The sequence below is a fragment of the Mesocricetus auratus genome, unplaced genomic scaffold, assembly GCF_017639785.1.
Source record: "Mesocricetus auratus isolate SY011 unplaced genomic scaffold, BCM_Maur_2.0 Super-Scaffold_100004, whole genome shotgun sequence".
Lineage (NCBI taxonomy): Eukaryota > Metazoa > Chordata > Mammalia > Rodentia > Cricetidae > Mesocricetus > Mesocricetus auratus.
The window spans coordinates 93,450,487-93,471,987 of record NW_024429189.1 but is presented as its reverse complement, the minus strand read 5'-3'; the positions used below and the strand labels follow the sequence as shown (position 1 = coordinate 93,471,987).

Genomic DNA, 21,501 nt, shown 5'->3' with positions numbered 1-21,501 from the left:
GTTTTTTGAGACAGGGTTTCTCTGTATTGTTTTGGAGGCTGTTCTGGAACCTGCTCTGTAGACCAGGCTGACCTCGAATCACAGAAATCTGTCTGCTGGGATTAAATTCGTGTGCCACCACCCATCTCATGGCCCATTTTTTTTTTTTTTTCCGAGACAGGGTTTCTCTGTGGCTTTGGAGGCTGTCCTGGAACTCACTTTGTAGACCAGGCTGGCCTCGAACTCACAGAGATCCACCTGCCTCTGCCTCCCGAGTGCTGGGATTAAAGGCGTGCGCCACCAACGCCTCGTGGCCCATTCTTAATTGTTACTTGATAGTAGGAAAGCCCAGCCCACTGAAGGTGGTGCTGTCCTTATCCAAGTGGGCCTACAATGTATAAAAATGGTAGTTTTGTGAGACTGTAAGTAGCATTTCTCCATGATTTTTGCTTCAGTTTCTGCCTTGATTTCTTTCAGTGATAAACTGTTAGTTGGAGGTATAAGATGAAACAAAACACTTCTAGTTGTTTGGGCTTGTGGTGTTTTGTCATCATAACAAGGAAGCAAACTCGAACATACTGACATTATTCATATCTAAGAACTTTACACACTTGTGGTTTTTAATTTGATTCTTAAGTGTTTTATTTTAAATATTGAGGGCTAATTTTATCTTGTGCTTTGTTAGTTACAGTGTGATCAGCCAGTATGGTCTACAAGTATACAATGTCTTCATATTTGTTGATTCCTCCTTTATGAATAAATATATTATGGATAAATAACTGTAAAATTCCTATGAGTGCTTAAAGAAAGTGAATGGGTCTTTTTTATGTGGGATGCTAAAATAGGCAGGTGTTCATCAAGTTAACCTTGTTAATGTATTAAAACTTTTTAAAATACCTTACCTGATTAGAGAGAAATGTGTTAAACATATGTGATCTAGAATTGTTTAATTCTCCTCATTGAAATTTTGCTATGTCATTTGAATCTGCTTAATATGGTTGATCTTATAGAATATGGACACACAAATTTGGTAGATTAATGTTTATAATCATTTAATAACTTACTATGTCTCTCATCCAGGTACTTATGAGCTCCTGCCCTGTTTAGCTTTCAAGATCAGGAGATTGACTGCTTTCTGAGTGGATAATAGATAACCTGCTTTATTTCTGTTGGTGTTTAACATTTTTTCCTGATAACTTTCCTTTGACTAGAATTTTGTTTGGTATCATTTTGTATGGAAATACCTTTATGTGCCCTTAAGCTTTCTAGAAATACCCGATAGCTTAGGCTAGGCTTTTGTTTTCTCTAAATTAAATGTGGCTGTCAATTTTGGCTCTTTTAAGTGGCTTAGGATCACATTAGTCCCTCTTGAGACTTACTGTGAGAGTCTCTCACTTGTTTTGCTTCTTCTGGCACAGCACTGTTAAATCATGTTGGATTAAGTGGAATAATTTTAATGATTTAGGTGTGCCAGCACTGAAAATAGTATATAGCACACATATTTAAATACCACACATTTTTGAGTATTATGATCAAGAGACTGTAAACTTGTAAACAATCTTGAACTCTTTGTTTTAGTCCCAGAAATCCTGGATAGAGAGCACTTTGACCAAGAGGGAGTGTGTGTATATTATACCAAGCTCCAAAGACCCTCACAGGTAAGCACATGTTGGTTTCTTCTAGGATCTTCTAGAAATTTAAGTGTAAATTTATTGTTATTTGCTTAAACAAAAGTTATGTAATAATTTGAGGTTACTGTTAATTTTTCTTTTTAGAATGGAAAGGGAGACTAAGCAAGGTACCAGTGCTCTGGGATTTCTTATTTTGTTTGTGTTTTGGAGTCAGGGTTTCACTGTGAAGCCCTGGCTGTCTTGGTACTTACTCTATAGACCAGGCTGGCCTCAAACACATAGAGATCCACCTGCATCTGCCTCCCGAGTGCTGGGATAAAAGGTGTGTGCCACCACCACCGGCTGCTCTGGAATTTCTTTCCTCAAACTGTTTGCCTGCCTCTGAAACCTAACTGTGTAAACTCCGTAGAAACTACAATAAATTTCTTGCTACTACCACCCTGATCCTGAGAACAGAAGATACTTCAGAATTTGTTAAGGGGCATCTTTCTTTTTTTCTTTTTTCTTTTTTGGTTTTTCGAGACAGGGTTTCTCTGTATTGTTTTGGAGACTATCCTGGAACTCACTCTGTAGACCAGGCTGGCCTCGAACTCACAGAGAACCGCCTGCCTCTGCCTCCCAAGTGCTGGGATTAAAGGCATGCGCCACCAATGCCCGGCTATTGGGCATCTTTTTTTGTTTTGTTTTGTTTTTTTGTTTTTCTTTTTTTGGTTTTTACGAGACAGGGCTTCTCTGTATTGTTTCGGAGGCTATCAGTCCAGCCCGGCCTCGAACTCACAGAGATCCGCCTGCCTCTGGCTCCCGAGTGCTGGGATTAGAGGCGTGCGCCACCACCGCCCGGCTATTGGGCATCTTAATATGCACACTATGGTTGATGCTGAAGAATATGAGCACAGTAGGCACTTCCCCTGCCTTCTTGCTTGGAGAGCAAACCTCTCACATGTTTCTGTATACATATAGAGATTAGTATTTACTAGAAAAACTGTCACCAAAGGTGTAGGTATCTAATTGCCATTTTGATCTTTAAAATGGCTTTGAGAAGAAAGGAATCTGACAGTTAAGGACATTATAAATATAGGAAAAATTGGTCTTGTGAAAACTCAAGTAATAATCTCAGTATGACCAGAGGTATGGCTCAACAGCTAAGAGTGCTGACTGCTCTTATAGAGGACCCAAGTTCAGTTTCCAGCATCCATCAGTCTGCTCACAACTGCTTGCAACTCCAGCTCTAGTGGACCTGAAACTCTCATTTAAACCCTGCTTCGTTCATACATACATATCCCCCCACAGTTACACACTTATGTACAGAATTACAAATAAGATAATTAAGAAAGAAAGAAAAACACTCTTGGGTCAGTGAGAGGTGGCCCAGTAGGTAAAAGGGTTTTCTGTACAATCCTGACGGCCAGGGTTCAGTTCAATCCCCATGACCCACAGTGGAGGAGAGAGCTGACCATTGAAAGCTGTCAATTGACTATTAAATTTAAAAGGAAATATTCTTGTTAAGATTTTTTGAAGCCTAAAATTAGTAAAAAAAATGAATTAAAAATACAAATCAAAGGTTATTCCCTAACCTTACAAGGGAAGAAACATGGCAAGCATTTAAAACAGTGGTTCTCAATCTTCCTAATGCTGGGACTGTTTAATACAGTTCCTCATGTTGTGATGACCACCCAATCATAAAATTATTTTGTTGCTGCTTCGTAACTAATTTTTTTATGAACCATAATGTAAATATCTGATATGTGGGATACCTGATATTTGACCCCCAACGGGATCACAACCCACAGGTTGAGGACTGGTGATTTAAACAATCTTTGGATCTTCTTGTCCTTTCCCTGTTCTCTGTCAGATTACATGCTCTGTAACTTTCACTTCTATTGGGTATATGATTTTTTTTTCTTTGTTCCCATTGGTCAGTCCCTTCTTTCCTCCCTAATGTGTAGTCCTGCCTGACTTTAAGCTCAAGGTGGTCCTTCTCCAACAACCTCCATAGTCCTAAGACTACAGGCATGGGTCACTATACCTAACTAGGTATATAACTCTCAAAAATTGCTAAAAAGATCAGTACCTCTGTTACACATGACACTCTAGGCTTGAGTAACGGTAACACACACACACACACACAGAGGAAAAATTTTTGTCATTAATACTTTCTGTTTTGCTATTTAAGGACTCCAATGTTTTTGTGATGCTAAATGATTTATAAGTGAGTTAATTATGACTGGTAGCAAATACAAACAGGTGCTTAATTGAATATTGTCTAGGATAGTATACTCCATTATCTTCAAGCTATCGTGATAAATGGAAAGTTTTTTTTAAAAGTAAAAAAAAAAAACAACTTTTTTCTTTCCCAGACAGGGTTTATCTGTGTAACAATTCTACCTGTCTTGGAACTTGCTTGTAGACTAGACTGGCCTTGAACTCACAGTAATCCAATTTCCTCTGCCTCCCAAGTGCTGGGATTAGGTTTGAGCCTCCACTGCCCAGTTGTTGTTTTTTTGTTTTGGTTGTTGTTGTTGTTGTTTTTTTTTTTTCTTCCAAGACAGGGTTTCTGTGAAACAGCCGAGGCTGCCCTGGAACTTACTTTGAACATCAAACTGGCCTTGAACTCAGATCTGCCTGGGATTAAAGGCGACAACACCACATCTGTCATTTTTTTTTTAATGTGCCTGATATGTATGGGTGTTTTGCCTGCGTGAATTTAAGTGTATCATTTTCATTTGGGATGCCTGTGGAGGCCAGAAGACAATACTGATTCCTTGGAACTGTAGTTATAAGTGATTGTGAGTCTGCATGTGTTTTCTAGAAACAGAACTGGATCCTTTAAGAGCAGCAAGTGCTCTTCTTAATTGCTGAGCTATCTCTGTAACCCATTTTTCTTTTGTTTTAGGACTGGGCCTTGATGTGTTGCTTAGACTAGTTTTTGAACCCCTGAACTCGGTCCTCTGGTTGCCAGGATGGCTGAAGCTGTCAGTCCATACCTGCCTTACCCTGCCTCTTGATTTTTTTTTAAAGTTGGCCATAGTAGTGTATGTCATATATTTTAATTTAGTTGATTACTCTTGAGAAAATACTTTTTTAAATGTTCTCTGGGTTTTAGTAAATTGTGAAAAGTTTTTTTTTCTTTAATTTTGTATGTATATATGTTTGTGTGGGTGTGAGTACCTGTGTAGATGGGTGTGTGTGTTCATGTGGAATGTGTACATTCATGTGGCAGTCAGTCATCCATTGTACCTTTTGAAAAAGCTTACCGAGTGGCCGGGCTGGATGATCTACAAGCTCTAGGGAGCCCTCCAACACTAGGGTTGCGGGCATGTACTATTGTGTCTGCTCCTTTCCCTTTGTTACTCCTTTTCGAAAAATGTGGATACTGGAAGTCTAGACTCAGGTCTTTAGGCAAGCAGTTTACTGACTGAGGCAACTTTCCAGACCCTTCAAAGGTTTTAAATTCTTTAAATGATTAGATAACCTTAATATCCTTTGAAATAATTAGATTCTGTGATTTTTTTCTTGAGTTCTGTTGTTATATCACAGGGACAGGAGTAGTTCCTAATACTGGGGTTCATATTTAGGGTCTTGATTTACCATGCTAGTTCTAAGACACCATTTTTCTTCAAGAAAAGTGTGGTGATTTCTTTTTCTTTATTAAAAACAATAGATTCAGAGCCAAGGGTGGTGAGGCATGCCTTTAATCCCAGTACTTGGGAGCCAGAGGCAGGTGGATCTCCAAGTTTCAAAGCAGAGTGAGTTCCAGCAAAGCCAGTGTTCTACAGAGAAACTCTGTAAAAACAAAACAGAAACCACCAAGACCCTCTCAAAACATCACCACCACCACTAAAAAGCAATAAATTTGGCAGGGTGTGGTAGTGCAAACCTTAATCCTAGTATATAGGAGATAGAGACAGGTGCAAGTTCAAGGCCAGCCTTGTCTGTGTATAGTCAGTTTTTAGGTCAGTCAAGGCTGTATAATGAGACCTTGTCCTCCCAAACAAAAGCAATAGATTGTATTGTTGATAAGTAGTTTGTTGTGATTTTTGTTAGTGTTAGTCTGCAGTAGAAATAATATAAGCACTCACCAGACATTAAAGAAATCACAAGCTGTTACCAGATACTTTAAATGAAAAATCTTCTTTTCACTATCATTATTCGGCCATAAATTCACCTCAACAGAATATTGTGGTACTGTCCATTCCTTGACATACCTTCTAGAGAGACCTGGATAAAGAGCAGTCAATGATGAGTTCAGATCCGTAGCAGTCATCTAAAAGCTGAGTGTGATGTCATGTGCCTGTAAACGAAGCACTGTGGTAGGCAGAAACAGGCACATCTGGGAGCCATTCTGACCAGCTAGTCTAGCTCAAATAACAACTCTCAGGTTCAGTGAAAGCAATCCTGAATTAAAAAGTGTGTAGAGGGCTTTGGAGGGCTGAGTTCTATGTCTGAATCACCTTACTGATGAACATTTTAGTTATATTGTTTTTCTCTGATGTTAAAAATGCTATACTGTATTAACTTAAAATTTTCATTTATCATATATACTTCAGATACTTAGACTGACTTTAGCACATATTTTCAAAATGCTTTTTGGTTATCAGTGCTGGGGAATTGAACCCAGGGTTTTATGCCTGTCAGACAGGTTCTACCACTAAGCTACATCCCCAGTTCTGGCCTGTACTTTTAGAACTTGAGATAGAGTTTGAGGAATTGATATTTTTCATTTTGATAACTATTACAAAATTGTCTTCCATAAAAATACAGTTCATAAAACATACTTTACCATTAAATGCTAAGCTCACAACCAAAATATACTTCGCCAGCAGATAAAGGACTTCTCTCTATGCTCATGAAGCTATTCAAATATTTTTAAATTTTTCCTAATTGGAATCCTTAATATGTGTGGTTTTTTTTTTTTTGTTGTTGTTGTTGTTTTTTTTTGGGTTTTTTGAGACAAGGTTTCTCTGTGGCTTTGGAGGCTGTCCTGGAAATAGTAGACCAGGCTGGCCTCAAACTCACAGAGATCCGCCTGCCTCTGCATCCCAAGTGCTGGGATTAAAGGCGTGTGCCACCAACGCCCGGCTAATATGTGTGTTTTTACTGTGAACTCTTCATATTTTTCCTTTTTTGTTGTTGTTGTTTTTTGTTGAATCAAGGTTTTTTTTCCTGTAGCTTTGGAGCCTGTCTTGGAACTTGTAGACCAGACTGGCCTTGGACACTCAGATCCACCTGCCTCTGCCTTCCAAGTGCTGGGATTAAAGGTGTGTGCCACCACTGCCTGGCTATTTTTCCGTTTTTTTTTTTATGTTGGGTTTTTACAAATTGATTTGAGGAGGTTCTTTATTATATTGGGGAAACTATCTTTTTAAAAAATTTGTGTTTACATCTTAATTGTAGATCTTTATTACATGTAAACATGATTTCATGTAATTAAACTTGTCATTTTACTCTGTTGTAGTTGCTTATTTTATTTCAAAATTAATAGTACTTAAAATATAAATCTATGCAAATTTAAAGGGTTAGTTGAAGGTATATAAGCCAAGGTGTGTGTGATCTATGGCATCTACTGAAATTAATTATATATTATAATTTTCATTTGTTTCATACCTTTGTGTGAATTTAATATAGTTTACTTTAAAATAAATGTTTTTTCATGAAGTAATAATTTACCTTTCTGCATTTTATAGATGTCTTCCAGGATGTCAGATCTGTCAGCAGCTTGTCAGGTAAGTTTAGCATGCATTGCAGAAAACACCACTAAGTGTAATACAGTGGGATAAACTTCACATGTTATTATACTTGAAGAACATTTTACTCAAACATTTGACAATTCTGCTTCAAACTTAAAGGTACCAGATTAGGGTTCTGAGAGAGTGAGTTAATAGAGCAGAGTGAAGGGACAGGGGATTCTGACAAGCAAAGCTGGCTAGGAAAAGCTGACTGTTAAAGACACTGTGGTTCTATCAGGAAACTACAGTGTAAGACATAAGATGTGTTTGGTAGGCTGGGCTGCCAGCATTCAAGAGATGGCGGGCAGGCAAATAGATCTCTGAGCTCAATGCTGGCTCTTATACTGAGTTCCCAGCTAGCTAGGGCTACACAGTAATTCCCTGTCTTAAAAAACAAAACAGGAAGCCGGGCGTTGGTGGCGCATGCCTTTAATCCCAGCACTTGGGAGGCAGAGGCAGGTGGATCTCTGTGAGTTCGAGGCCATCCTGGTCTACAGAGCGAGTTCCAGGAGAGCCTCCAAAACAATACAGAGAAACCCTGTCTTAAAAAACAAAAAAAAAAAAAAACAAAACAAAACAAAACAGAAACTATTGGAGAGAAATAAGAGACCAGATGTATAGTATATAGTATGTCTTTTACTTCTGATTTTCCATTAAAAGAGGTTAGTAGCAAGCTGGAGACATGGCTTATTGTTAAGAACACTAGCTGCTCTTATAGAGGAACCAAATTTGATTCCCAGTACCCACATGGCAGCTCACAAACATCTTTAGCTCTAGTTCCAGGGAATCCAATGTCTGCTTTTAGCCTTTGTTGGAATTGCCTGAATGTGATGCACATATATATCCAGATATATACTCATGCACATAAAATTAACATACTAGGTTTTCACACCCCTCTTCCTTTACAATTATCTTTTTTTTTTTCTGGCATGTTTGTCTTGCCTCCACTTTCCATGTGTTGGATTACAGGTATATGCCACCTCTTCTGACCAGAATTTATCATTTTTAATTAATATCCACATGACTACACCTTTTATTTATTTATATTTTGGTTAGGTTATATTTTAGTTTAAGAAATTTTTTTCCTCCTTACCATTTTCAGCAATGCCTTAGCTAGCATGGCTGACTTATTTATCTACTTATTTTTGAGACAAGGTCTCTCGGTGTAGTCCTAGATGTCGTGGAACTCACAGAAATCCACCTGCTTCTGACTCTTTTAAGTGCAGGGACTAAAGGTGTGCATGCCACCACTCCCGGCCCTAGTATGGTTTTGTTTATGCCTGGTTGATTTATTTTTTGTTGAACTGCTGAGATGTAGACTCAAGAATTAATTTGGAATTTTTCTTTTCTTCAACATGTTTCAAATTTTGATTCCCATTTGTTTCCTTTTGGAGGCATAAATTATATGTGTTGAGGTATTTTTATAGTCTAACTTTGAAGATGTCTTCAGTTCTCCTTCATTGTGTTCATATTTTCCTCAACTATATGGGGCATAGTCTTAATACTTGGTGCTTATTTCTAATACTTGGTTGTCATTTCTAGTTTTATTTAGTGACATATCCCCCTCGCCCCTTTTTTATTTTTTATTTTTTGTTTTTTGAGACAGTTTCTCTGTGTAACCTTGAATGTCCTGGGACTCAGTTTGTAGACCAGGCTGGTCTCGAACTCAGAAATCTGTCTGCTTCTGCCAAGAAGAATGCTGGGATTAAAGCACTGCCTGGTGACAGGATTTTTCATGTACTCTTGCTTTTTCTCTTTAGGTGTTTTTGTGGCCGTTTGGTCAAGCAACATGCTTGCTTTACTGCAAGTCTTGCCATGAAATACTCCGATGTGAAATTGGGTGAACATTTTAATCAGGCAATAGAAGAATGGTCTGTGGAAAAGCACACGGAACAGAGCCCAACAGATGCTTATGGAGTCATCAATTTTCAAGGAGGTTCTCATTCCTACAGAGCTAAGGTATGTCACTTATTTTTTTATTTCACTTATCTTGTAATATCTATAGTACCAAAACAAAAAGGTGCAGTGCATATATTAAAGTTCTTCATATGAATTGACATAAATTTAGAATTATTGTATGTAGATCAAATAATTTATCATTATAAAAAGTCTTTTTTCATTTTATTGACAGAATTTGTGTTTTCTGGAAGGAGAGCTAAATCTCCTTTCCCTTTTAAACTTTTCTTAAGGTAAAAGATACCATTTTCTAGGCACTGTGACATTTGCTTGTCACAGTGCTATTTGAGCCCATTTTTGGGATCACTCTATGTAGTATATAAAAGCCTGTCTGCTAAACAAAATCAAATCCATAAAAAGTCTTTTTAGTAGTGTATATAGATTGTCTTTTAAAATTAAATCTTTGTATTTGAGTTTAGGTTTAACCATAATAGTATTAGCTATCTGATTATTTCCCTTTTTTTCTTTATCCCTTTGTCGTATGTTATTTTTGTTAAGTAATTTTTTATTATTGGCTTCCTTTATTCATACATTATTCTTGGTGTAATTTTGTAATAAACAGTTTTTAACTTGGTCTTTGTTAAAAATTAACCACATCTCCTACTTATCACTCTACAATGTTAAGAACTTTCTGAACTTCTGTAACAGCATTATTTCTCTTGTGACTTATGTGCATTTGTTGGCAGGAATTTTTAAAATTCTGTATATTTTAAAATCCTGTTATATATTTGGTTATCATTTAGATTGACATTTCATAACCTTTTTGTTGTTCTTCTTCCTCCCTGTCTTAGGAAGAGTAGTATATATTCATCTCCAAGTTTTCTTGTTAAATTCCATAAGTTCTTACTGCTTTTGTAGCTGACTGATTCCTAAAACACATGTCATTTGTCTTAATGCTTCCTACTCTTTGTGTACTTATAGTTAAATAGGGCAATAAGCGCTGTGGATGAATTGATAATTGAGTATAAATGTGTAAATTGACATCTGTGTCTTAATTTGTGTGAGTTACAGTGCTAGTACTATATATCACAAGAATTTTTCCAAATTTAAAAGCCATTTGCTATTTTATATTACCTACTTTATGTAAATTTTTTGTTGGTGTTTTTTTTCTTTTTTTGAGACAGGGTTTCTCTGTGTAGCCCTGGCTAGCCTGGAACTCATTCTGTTAAGTCTTTCTCTGTCCTGCCCGGTAGCTCTCAAGTAATGAAACAGAGACGTATATTAATTATGAAAGCTTGGCCTTTAGCTAAGGCTTGTCTCAACTAGCTCTTACAACTTAAATTGACCCATATATATCAATCTACATTCTATCACAGTGTTACCCCTTTTCCTTCTTGTACCCTATGTTTCCTCTCCATGTCTCCTGCCTTCTCTTGCATGCCTAGATTCCTCCTCCCTCCTTCCTTTCCCCAGAAATCTGGCCTTTACTTCCTGCCTAGCTATTGGCCATTCAGCTTTTTAGTGTACCAATCACAGCAATATATCTTCACAGTGTGCAGATATTCCATAGCAATTCTGTAGACCATGCTGTCCTCAAACTCACAGAGATTTGCCTGCATCTGCTTCTCAGTTGTTGGGATTAAAGGCATGTGATGGCATATGCCTTTAATATATCTGATTTATTGAATATCAGATGATGTTGCATTATTAAATCTGTGAACATAGTTATTTTGGCCCTTTGTTTGTTTTAGTACGTGAGACTGTCATATGATACCAAACCTGAAATCATTCTGCAACTTCTGCTTAAAGAATGGCAAATGGAGTTACCCAAACTTGTTATTTCTGTACATGGAGGCATGCAGAAATTTGAACTTCATCCAAGAATCAAGCAGTTGCTTGGAAAGGGTCTTATTAAAGCTGCAGTTACAACTGGAGCTTGGATTTTAACTGGAGGAGTAAACACAGGTAATATAAACAGTTTTATTAAATATATTTGTCAGTCTTTCATATCAGTTAGGCATTTGAAATAATAAATTATAAATATGTTTGATTCTTCTGTTAATCTATAATTCTTGGTAATATCACTGATAAAAATAGCTTAATCTGCTTGGTTGTCATTCAGGCTATTAAAATATATACTTTAGAGCAAAAGTTGGCAAAGTTAACCTGTGTGCCAAATCCAGTTTAGTTAATCCTTGTTCTTATGAATAAAGTTTTTTATTTGAACATAACCATGTTCATCTATACCTGATTTTGTAATACAGTAGCAAAGGTGAGTAATTGTAACAAAGACTAGTAAGTAAATACTCTGTACAATCAAAATGTAAGCTTATAGCTTGCCCTTTACAAAATATTTGCTGACTCTACTATAAAGCAAAGTGTTTCCATTTTCTGAGTACTGATAAACTGGTAGAAGAATGATAGTCTGTTCCTTTGGTATTGGTAAAGGTATGTCCTCTGGGAGGAGAGAGATGGCTCTGCAGTTAAGAGCACTGGCTGCTCTTGCAGAGGACAAGTTTTGTTTCCAACAGTCACATGGCATCTCACAATTGTCCAGTTCCAGCGAATCTGACACCACCTACTGGCCTTCTCAGTTACTAGGATCTTATTTGGTTCACATACAGACATGTATATACATACAAATAAAATTATGGAAAAAGTGGCCGTCATATATTAATTTTTCATCCATTATTCTCTTTTCATTTAAGAGCTTTTGTATAATGTTTAAACTTTGACTTTAGGTAGGATGGGTTTGTTTTAAACAATTACTTAAATCACCTTAAGCATCTCATTCATTTATTATTGATAATTATTGAGCCTCATTGTAAGGCATTCTTTGAGCTGTAGAACATATATATATATTGTTCAAATATCAGTCTGTTGTGGGATAAGGGCATGGTAGGGTAGAGCAGTTCTGACATAGTGGCCTAGAAGAAGAGATTGGAAATATAAGAAGAAGCAAGGACATGTCCCTAGGGATCTGCTTCCTTCAGCTTGGCCTTACCTCCTATCCTTTGTCACCTCTAAATAATGATGTGAATCCATTCATCTCATCAGAACCTTCATGATCAAATGTGTCTGGAAACATCAGACACTTAGGACTGAGCTTTACTAGTCTCTTCACATCTCAATTCAGTCATGTTGAGAAGAGTAAATACATTTTTACTGATAGGATAACATTTCAAGAAAGATGGGAGGAAACAAAGGAACAGAAAAACTTGGGACAGAACATATAGGGAAGAGAAAATCACTAGTGTATTGCAAGAAGAATAAGATGCTTCCTATGTAACAGAATGGGAAGTAAGCCAGGAGTGTGGGTCAGAAGTTCTTGGGACATGACAAAGCATGGTGATGTGGAAGTGTGGTGCATCACAGGTTACAGATAGATAACTTTTTAAGCCATGACGTTGTGACTTTTCCTTTTGAATAAGAAGGGAGGGTTTTAAGGTGTTGATTGGTAAAAACAAAGATTACTTGGGTGTGTTTTGAAAATTGATTGTAAGCAAGGAAGGCAGTGGGAAAAGAAGATTTATTTAGTGAGGATTTTATTTTCCATGTTTTATAAGAAAGATGAGATCTAGTATGTTCCAAGAAGCAAACTAGAAGATACATCAGTTTCTTAGGATTAGGTCTACCTACCAATGTGATAGGATTCAATTTACATGTGATTTTGGACAGTTATAATGAATTTGATATTGGTAAGCTTGCTTTAGATTTTACAGCCTTAGAATTTTCTTTTTAAAAAAACTTTGTAATGTTAGAAAGTAAATACAGGGTTTTTCTAATGGTGAATAAATTTGTATGAGCAGGTGTGGCAAAACATGTTGGTGATGCCCTCAAAGAACATGCTTCCAGATCATCTCGAAAAATTTGCACTATTGGAATAGCTCCATGGGGAGTAATAGAAAACAGAAATGATCTTGTTGGGAGAGATGTAAGAATGATTTTTATTTGTCTTAAAATTGAGCTTGCATATAAACAGAAATAACTTGATAGGCTATACTATACTTTCACATTAAGTTTAAAACAAAAATTTCAGTGGCCATTTTTGATCCTTTGGGAAAATATGTCTATCAATGTAAATGTTTATAATAGTGTTGACACTTTGTTTTCTGTCTTCCATGTAGAATGTTATTTTAACATGTTTTTCATATCATATTTAAGATGTAATTGATTTGTTTGTTTTCTGTTTATTTGATTTTTTGATATCTCTGGTTTTGCTGGAACTTGTTCTGTAGACAAGGCTGGCCTCAAACTCAGAGATCACCCTGCTGATTATAACATTAAAGATTAATTTTGTCATTAAGAGTAGGAATCAAATGATAGTGCTTATTTGAATAGATTAAAGATGTGAATTGATTTATAGATATTCATCATAAGCCTATTAAAATAAACTGGCTGGACATGGTTTCACAGACCTTTAATGACATGATACAGCAGTGGAGGCAGAGGCAGAACTGTCTCCAGCTTGATCTAAGTAGCAAGTTCCCAGCAAGCTGGGGCTATATAGTGAAATTCTGTCTCAAAAAACAAAACAGTAACAAACAAAACTCAATTATAAGGATCATTTTCAAGTGTTACTGAATTTCCAATATCAGCCTGAAATGGTTGCATTTATGCTTTGGGCAATAACACTACCATATTTTACTGCTTTATTATTGTCATTTGTATTGTACTTGACTCACTTACTAACCTTATAATTTATTAGCACTGTGTATGTACTACTGCTCCATTTGCATGTGATGATAAAAAACAGAATTTTGCAAAAAGGAGCAAGATGTTGTTATGTGGTTCAATCTTTTATTCATCTTCAAATACTTAAAAACTTAAGCTTTTTCTTTATCTAAATGAAAATAGAATTTTACCTTTTATCTGTGAGTCACTTCCTTCCATTGACTCTTGTTTTGCTCTTGTTTAGGTGGTTGCTCCTTATCAAACCCTATTGAATCCTCTGAGCAAATTGAATGTTCTCAATAATCTCCACTCCCATTTCATATTGGTGGATGATGGCACTGTTGGAAAGTATGGGGCAGAAGTCAGACTGAGAAGAGAACTTGAAAAAACCATTAATCAGCAAAGAATTCATGCTAGTAAGGGAGTTAACAGATTTGTTACTGTTTAATTATTCAAAGCTTATTAGTAGGCAGCAGCATACTTGAAAAGTAACATGCCCTTTGAAGTAAGCTTTTCTTTACATAGCAAGAGAACCCACAAAGCATTCAAAAATGGCTGATTTAAACAAAATGGTAAGACCTAAGTTGCATGCTTAGGTTTTAGGGCCAAATCCAAAAAGAAAAAATTTTTTTTTGTTTTTTCGAGACAGGGTTTCTCTGTATTGTTTGGAGCCTGTCCTGGAACTCACTTGGTAGACCAGGGTTGGTCTCGAACTCACAGAGATCCACCTGCCTCTGCCTCCCAGGTGCTGGGATTAAAGGCGTGCACCACCACCGCCTGGCAAAAAAATTTTTTAACTTTGTTTTTATTGCAGGGGCTTACCAACCGGTTTTGTTTTTTTTGTTTGTTTGTTTTTTGTTTTTTGCTTTTTTTGTTTTTGAGACAGGGTTTATCTGTGTAACAGTTCTGACTGTCTTGAAACTCACTTTGTGGATCAGGCTGGCCTCGAATTTAAAGAGATCCACCTACCTCTGCCTCCCAAGTACTGGGATTAAAGGCAAATGCCACTACCACCTGATCTTACTAGTAGTCTTAATGTGTGGTAATTCTAATATGTAACCTCGACATTCAAGATAGTGATGTAGTGGTGGTGTATGCCTTTAATTCTGACATTCTAGAGGCAGGTGGATCTTTGTGAGTTTGGGCCAGTCAGGGCTACACAGACAAACCCTGTCATGAAAAAAAAAAACAGGAAAAAAAAGGGGGGGGGGTGGGAACAATACTGCTTGAGTAACATTGAGTTTTGCCTAAAGTTTATAAAGTGAGTCTGTATTGCTGTTGGCAAATGAGTCTTAAAAGCCGATATCCTTGGAACAGATTTTCCTTCCAACTGTGACTGAACTTTCTCCTTGAATTTCTATATTGTATTACAAGTAGATAGAATCCTGGGGAGGGCGGGGGAGGAGGGGAGGGAGAGGGAGCTGGGATTGACATGTGAAACAAGATTGTTTCTAATCTAAAGAAAAAAAAAAAAGAATTCTGTAACTGTAGTTCACCAAGAATATGAACTCTCACGAAGTGATCTAGAAATACAAAATTACAGAAGAGCACACATAGTAGAGTCATGACATTTGTGTAAACCAGTAATTAAAAAAAAGCATTCTTGGGGTTGGAGAAATGGCTCAGTGGTTGAGAACCCTTGTTACTCTTGCAGAGAACCTGAGTTCAGTTCCCAGCACTCACATGGTGGCCTACAACTCTGTAACAATGGTTCCAGAATATACAGTGCCCTCTTCTGACCTCCAAGGACACCAGACCAACATGCAGACAAAATGCTTATGAAAGACATAAATCTTAGATAAAATTATTTTTGTTTTATTACTCCGTCTCTCCTGTCTTTGTCTGTGTGGGTGACTGGAGGTCACAGGACAGCTCCTGGGAGCTGGTTTTCAAGATCTGCAGCTGAACTCATACTGTCGGATGCTTTGCTTACTGAGTCCATCTTGCCTACCCTGAGAACTAGTAATGTTTTATAAACCTATACTTAAAAGTAGTTTGTGTTTTGTCACCACACTTTAGGTTGTAGTAAAACTGAAAATTAGTATTCTTCACTAATTTCTTTCTTTTAACTTGTAGAGGTGTAAGATTCTAATTAAAATAAATAAAAGTGGGTATATGTTAGAAATTCAACCAATGCAGTATTAAAATGTAAAATAACCCGCCCCCCCCCATGGTGACTCTTGGTTGTAATCACAGCTCTTAGGAGGGGGAGATAGGAGGCTCTTATATCCTAGGCATGCCTGAGTTACATGGCAAGACTTTGAAAAAGTAAAAAAAAGCAAAGTACCTAGACATACTAAGTCACAGATTAATACTAATAAGTATCTTGCCTAGAGCTCAATAAATACATGAAAGTTTATTTTCAGTAATTATACACATTCTAGTTGGTGCTAAATCATTTATTGAATTTCCTGATTTTATCACCCAGAACAGATTTCAGTGATTAAGTATTTAGTGCTCCATTATAATTATAATAACAGCCTGACTGTTACTAACATCCAGTGCTTAAAGTAAAGCCAACTGTTTCATAAGAAATTTTATTTTTAATTTTTATTTAAAATAAACAAGATTAAATTACTAAGTTCTTTCAGATTTACTAATTAAACTTTTATCACTTTTAGGAATTGGGCAAGGTGTTCCTGTGGTGGCTTTGATATTTGAAGGTGGGCCAAATGTCATCCTTACAGTACTGGAATATCTTCAGGAAAGCCCTCCTGTTCCAGTTGTTGTGTGTGAAGGGACAGGCAGAGCTGCAGATTTACTAGCCTATATCCATAAGCAGACAGAGGAAGGAGGGTGAGTGTGGAGTATAACAGACTTTATACTGTATTAGAGTCTTGTAACTTGGGCAGTACTGTATTCCTTTGTCTATTTAATGAACATGAAAACCTCAGATTTAATAATAGCTTGAGTCATATACTGTTGGACTGAACCAAAGTGTAGTCATCTTTAGAAGATAATTATTGCTTCAGAGACATACCTTTCACCTGATAGTTTAATTTCATGTAATGGTTCCTACAGGTGAACACTTGTATAAAATTTCTTGTTGTAGGGTTATTATGCAAGATAAGAACATAGTATAACATCTATCAGAAGAGGCCTAAGTAAACAAATTTTGGCATATCTATACTGTGGAATTGTTATACCTGAGCATGAGTAAAAATGAAACCTGTGTATTAGATTTGGCAGTTACCTACATGGGAAGAAGTATGGCTCTGCTTTCAGAGCCATACTGTGGCAGCACACACACCCAAACTTTCATGATGCGTAGAGTAGTATGCCCTTTATGCAAGGATTACATTTGAACTTGTGAAGCATTTCATACTTTTGTTTTTTGGTTTTTCGAGACAGGGTTTCTCTGTGGGTTTGGAATTTGTCCTGGAACTAGCTCTTGTAGACCAGGCTGGTTTCGAACTCAAAGAGATCCTCCCTCTTCCTCCCGAGTGCTGGGATTATAGGTGTGCGCCACCACCACCTGGTGCATTTCATACTTTTAAGAAGACAGTTACTCACATTACTGAAAAAGTTTTCAGAATATTGTAGGTAAAGTTTTTCTGTGTTCTGCAGCTGTTCCCAAATAACCATAGATATGACGTATTATTGATTATAAATGCTCAGGCTTGCTACTAGCCAACTCTTACAACTTAACTCATTTATTAATCTATATTCTGCCACTTGACATTACCTCTCTTTCATCTTGCACCTCCCGTATCTTTTCCGTGTCTTGCTGGCGACTCCTCTGACTCCACCCTTCTTCTTTCTGGTGTCCTTAGTCTGGTTCTCCTACCTAACCTTATTCTGTCCAGCTACTGGCCAATCAACTTTTTTATTTAGCCAATCACATCGACATGTATTCCCACAGTGTAAAGAGATATTCCACAAAACATCACACTGGTTGACTGTGATTCCTGAAAAGAACTGAAGTGAAACTAGACAAATGGAGACTAATCATGAACTCCTGCATTTTGATACTTTAAGCTGTGTAAATGTGTCCATGTTGAAGACACCTTGGTGTAAAGAGAAGCTTTTTCCTTGAGAGAAGCCTTCCCGCCAGCCTGGTTCTAGAGCCGCATCAGTCCCAAATAAACACACAGGAGGCTATATTAATTATGAAGCTGTTGGCCTTGCTTGTTTCTTACTGGCTACCTCTGACTTAAGTATTTACCCCATAATTGTTAATCTAAGTATTTCTCTTACCGGAGAAATTTCCAGGCTTCCTACCCCATGGCGGTTACATCTTGACTTTTTTGTGTTTCTCCTTCCCAGAGTCCTCCTGGACTCCTAGTCCCACCTATCTAGATTCCTATTGGCCCAACAGTGCTTTATTGACATAAGACTTCCCCAACACCTTGGTAAATTGTTTTATAAGCCATAATACAGAATTATCCTTATGATATCTTAAAAAAGCTGAGTACTAATGCTATACCACATATTTTGTTTAAAACTTCACAAAATAATTCAAAGTGAAAATACTCCATTCCTTTTCTTATGCCATAGATTTAATAATGGGTGTCTCAGGAAGTTACTATTAATATTACTACAGAACCTTCAGAAGCCTTGTATGGGTCTACTTGTACTTCGTTTTGATCCTACAGAGAAGATAAAATGAGTGAAGTAAGTTGTTTTTCTTCTTCTACCAGGAATCTTCCTGATGCAGCAGAGCCTGATATTATATCAACTATCAAAAAAACATTTAACTTTGGGCAGAGTGAAGCAGTTCATTTATTTCAAACGTTGATGGAGTGCATGAAAAAAAAAGAGCTTGTGAGTAGATTTCAGCAAAACACATCATTATTTCTTTTAAAGCACATTCTAATTCATACACTTCTTCAGTTTTTAGTTTGTGTTTAAAGTTTTTAAAACTGCTCTGTTATTTGCTTTTTGGTCTTTAGCTGAGTGGTATTGAAAGACTAATTTTTGTATAGTGTTGAGACATTGTATTTATTCTTTTAAAGGAGTTTTCATAAGTGAGTCTCAACTGACTGCTTAGTGTTTAAGAAGACTGCAGAGGAACAAGCAGCATGGATCAGTAGTTATAGGTGTTTGCCACTAAACCCAGTGACCTGAATTTGATCCCTGCAGCTTTCCTGGTGTAAGGAGAGAACCCAACTCCTGCAAATTGCCCTTAGCCTTTACATGTATCCTGTGTGCAAATCACACACACACGCACACACACGAGCATGCGCACGCGCAGCTGAAGAAAATAGCTGCTAGTGGCTTCTCTAATAAAATGTTTTACTCTGTTGAAGACTACTAGATTAAAGGTCTGTGCTGCTTAGTTTCATACATGTAAACATAGGTTTATATTTTCAGAGATAAAATTTTAAAAGTTCTGTAAGTAGATAGGAACATGGATTTGCTATTGCTTCTTGGCCTTTTGGCTTTGATCAAGTGTTGATTTGCATTGTCTTTCATTGCAGGCTTTGTTCTCCATAAAATGAAGTTAGTTGAAAACTTGTACTTGTATAGTAATCATCTTTTATTTTCTGACAAGCTTCCTAAATGGTTTTATATTTCATATGATTTATGTGGCTCACCCAAGAATGCATGTGTTGCAGGGCATAGTGGTACACACCTATGATTTTACCTCCTGGAGGTTAAAACATGAGGCCTGTGAGTCTTAGTATAGCTAGGACTACATTGCAAGAACTTTCCTTAAAAGAAAAGGAATACAGTAATCATTTGAATATGTACTCACATTGTAGAAAGAGCAACATGATTTGTTCTGATAGTAATCTCTAGCCTCTACCCACAAAGTGCTTAGTCAGCTGACAGACATAAGATAGGTTAAAAAAAAGTGAATGTGATATGAAACTACTTTTGGAAATGCTTGATAATGTATTTGATTAGTGATAGTCTTAATTTTCTGTTTCATTTTTAGGGTTGAAGTGTTAGATCACTTATGTTTATAGATTTAGAAATCTGTGTAGCTATAGATATATGTAAATGACTTAAAGTCTATTTCTGTATAAAAAATATTACTAGCATTGTATGTGTGTATGTGATTGTGGATATGCATGGAGGTCAGAGGACAACTTTGTGACCTTTACATGGCTTCTGGAGACTGAACTTAGTTTGTATGGTGTCTTAATTACTTTTCTATAGCTGTGTAGAGACACCATGACCAACGTAACTTATAAAAGATCATTTAATGGGGTTTTACTGCTTCAGAGGGTGAGTTCATGATCATCATTTCAGGGAGCATGGGAGCAGGCAGGCATGGAGCTGGAGCAATAGCTGAGAGCTTTCACGTTGAAACAGTAACCACAAGGCAGGGGAGCTACCTGGGAATGGTGTAAGCTTTTGAAACCTCAAAGCTTGCTCTCAGTGATATACCTTCTCCTATAAGGCCACACTTCCTGATTCTTTCCCAATGTTCTACCAACTGAGGACCATGCATTCAAACATGAGCCTTTAGAGGCCATCCTCATTCAAATAATCATATGTGGCAAGCACATTTACCCACTTAGCCGTCTTGCCAGTTCTGTAGATATCTGTTTCTATACAAATATACGTATCGATATAGTTCTTTGCATTGGCTGAATATTTTTGTTTGTTTTATAATACCTTAGCTTAAAAATAAAGATATAATACTGATGTATTTTGAAATAGATCACTGTTTTCCACATTGGATCAGAGGAACATCAAGATATAGATGTGGCAATACTTACTGCACTGCTGAAAGGTAAGGATTTTTTAAATTTTTTATTTTTATTTTTATTTTGTTTTTTGAGACAGGGTCTGTCTCTCCATAGCCCTGGCTATCCTGGAACTCACATAGAAACTCCCGCCTCTCCTTTCCAAGTGCTTCGATCAAGGTTTTAGTCACCAAGCTTGACTAAAATGTGAGATTCTAAAATCCTATATTATCTTTAATTTATGTCTTACTTATATAAGGTAAGACTTTTCATTTAGCTAAAGGTTAAGGAGTGGGGTTTTTTCAGTAGTTTTTTTTTTTTAATGAAAGGCATACTAACTTTTTAGTTGAAAACAAATTAGTTTTATAGATTTGTAGTTTTTTGTCTAATAGACTTTTTTTTTGGTTTTGGTTTTTTTTTTTTTTTTTTCAAGACAGGGTTTCTCTGTATTGCTTTGGAGGCTGTCCTGGAACTAGCTCTGGAGACCAGGGTGGCCTTGAACTCACAGAGATCCGCCTTTAATCCCAGCACTCAGGAGGCAGAGGCAGGCAGATCTCTGTGAGTTCGAGGCCAGCCTGGTCTACAGAGCAAGTTCCAGGACAGCCTCCAAAGCAATAAAGAGAAACCCCGTCTCGAAAAACCAAAAAAATAAAAAATAAAGTCTACAAAACAGAGCCAGATGTTGGTGGCGCACGCCTTTAATCCCAGCACTCGGGAGGCAGAGGCAGGAGGATCTCTGTGAGTTCGAGACCAGCCTCGTCTACAAGAGCTAGTTCCAGGACAGCCTCCAGAGACACAGAGAAACCCTGTCTCAAAAAAGAAAAAAGAAAAAAATTGAAAATTACTGTTGTCTTCTAGGACTAAGGGGTTGATACACATGCACTATTAACTGTTTTTCTCTTGGAATCTTACCAAAGATATCCACTGACAGAACAAAATGTTACATTGAAAAGCATT

The 21,501-nt window shown here is 36.9% G+C and overlaps 1 protein-coding gene across 5 annotated transcripts in view; it reads left to right on the top strand.

Moving 5' to 3' along the window:
* The window catches only part of Trpm7 (transient receptor potential cation channel subfamily M member 7), an 85,649-nt gene that overhangs the window by 12,460 nt on the left and 51,688 nt on the right, over window positions 1-21,501 (top strand). For all 5 annotated transcript variants that reach the window (XR_005877379.1, XM_040746233.1, XM_040746232.1 and 2 more), the window contains exons 2-10: window positions 1,558-1,637; window positions 7,295-7,333; window positions 9,097-9,295; window positions 10,984-11,197; window positions 13,042-13,166; window positions 14,151-14,322; window positions 16,528-16,702; window positions 18,547-18,670; window positions 20,519-20,591. Coding sequence is in view for 4 of the 5 variants with exons in the window: in XM_040746233.1 (XP_040602167.1) it covers window positions 1,558-1,637; window positions 7,295-7,333; window positions 9,097-9,295; window positions 10,984-11,197; window positions 13,042-13,166; window positions 14,151-14,322; window positions 16,528-16,702; window positions 18,547-18,670; window positions 20,519-20,591 (1,201 nt within the window). In the remaining variant the exon portion in view is untranslated. The remainder of the gene's footprint in view (window positions 1-1,557; window positions 1,638-7,294; window positions 7,334-9,096; window positions 9,296-10,983; window positions 11,198-13,041; window positions 13,167-14,150; window positions 14,323-16,527; window positions 16,703-18,546; window positions 18,671-20,518; window positions 20,592-21,501) is intronic.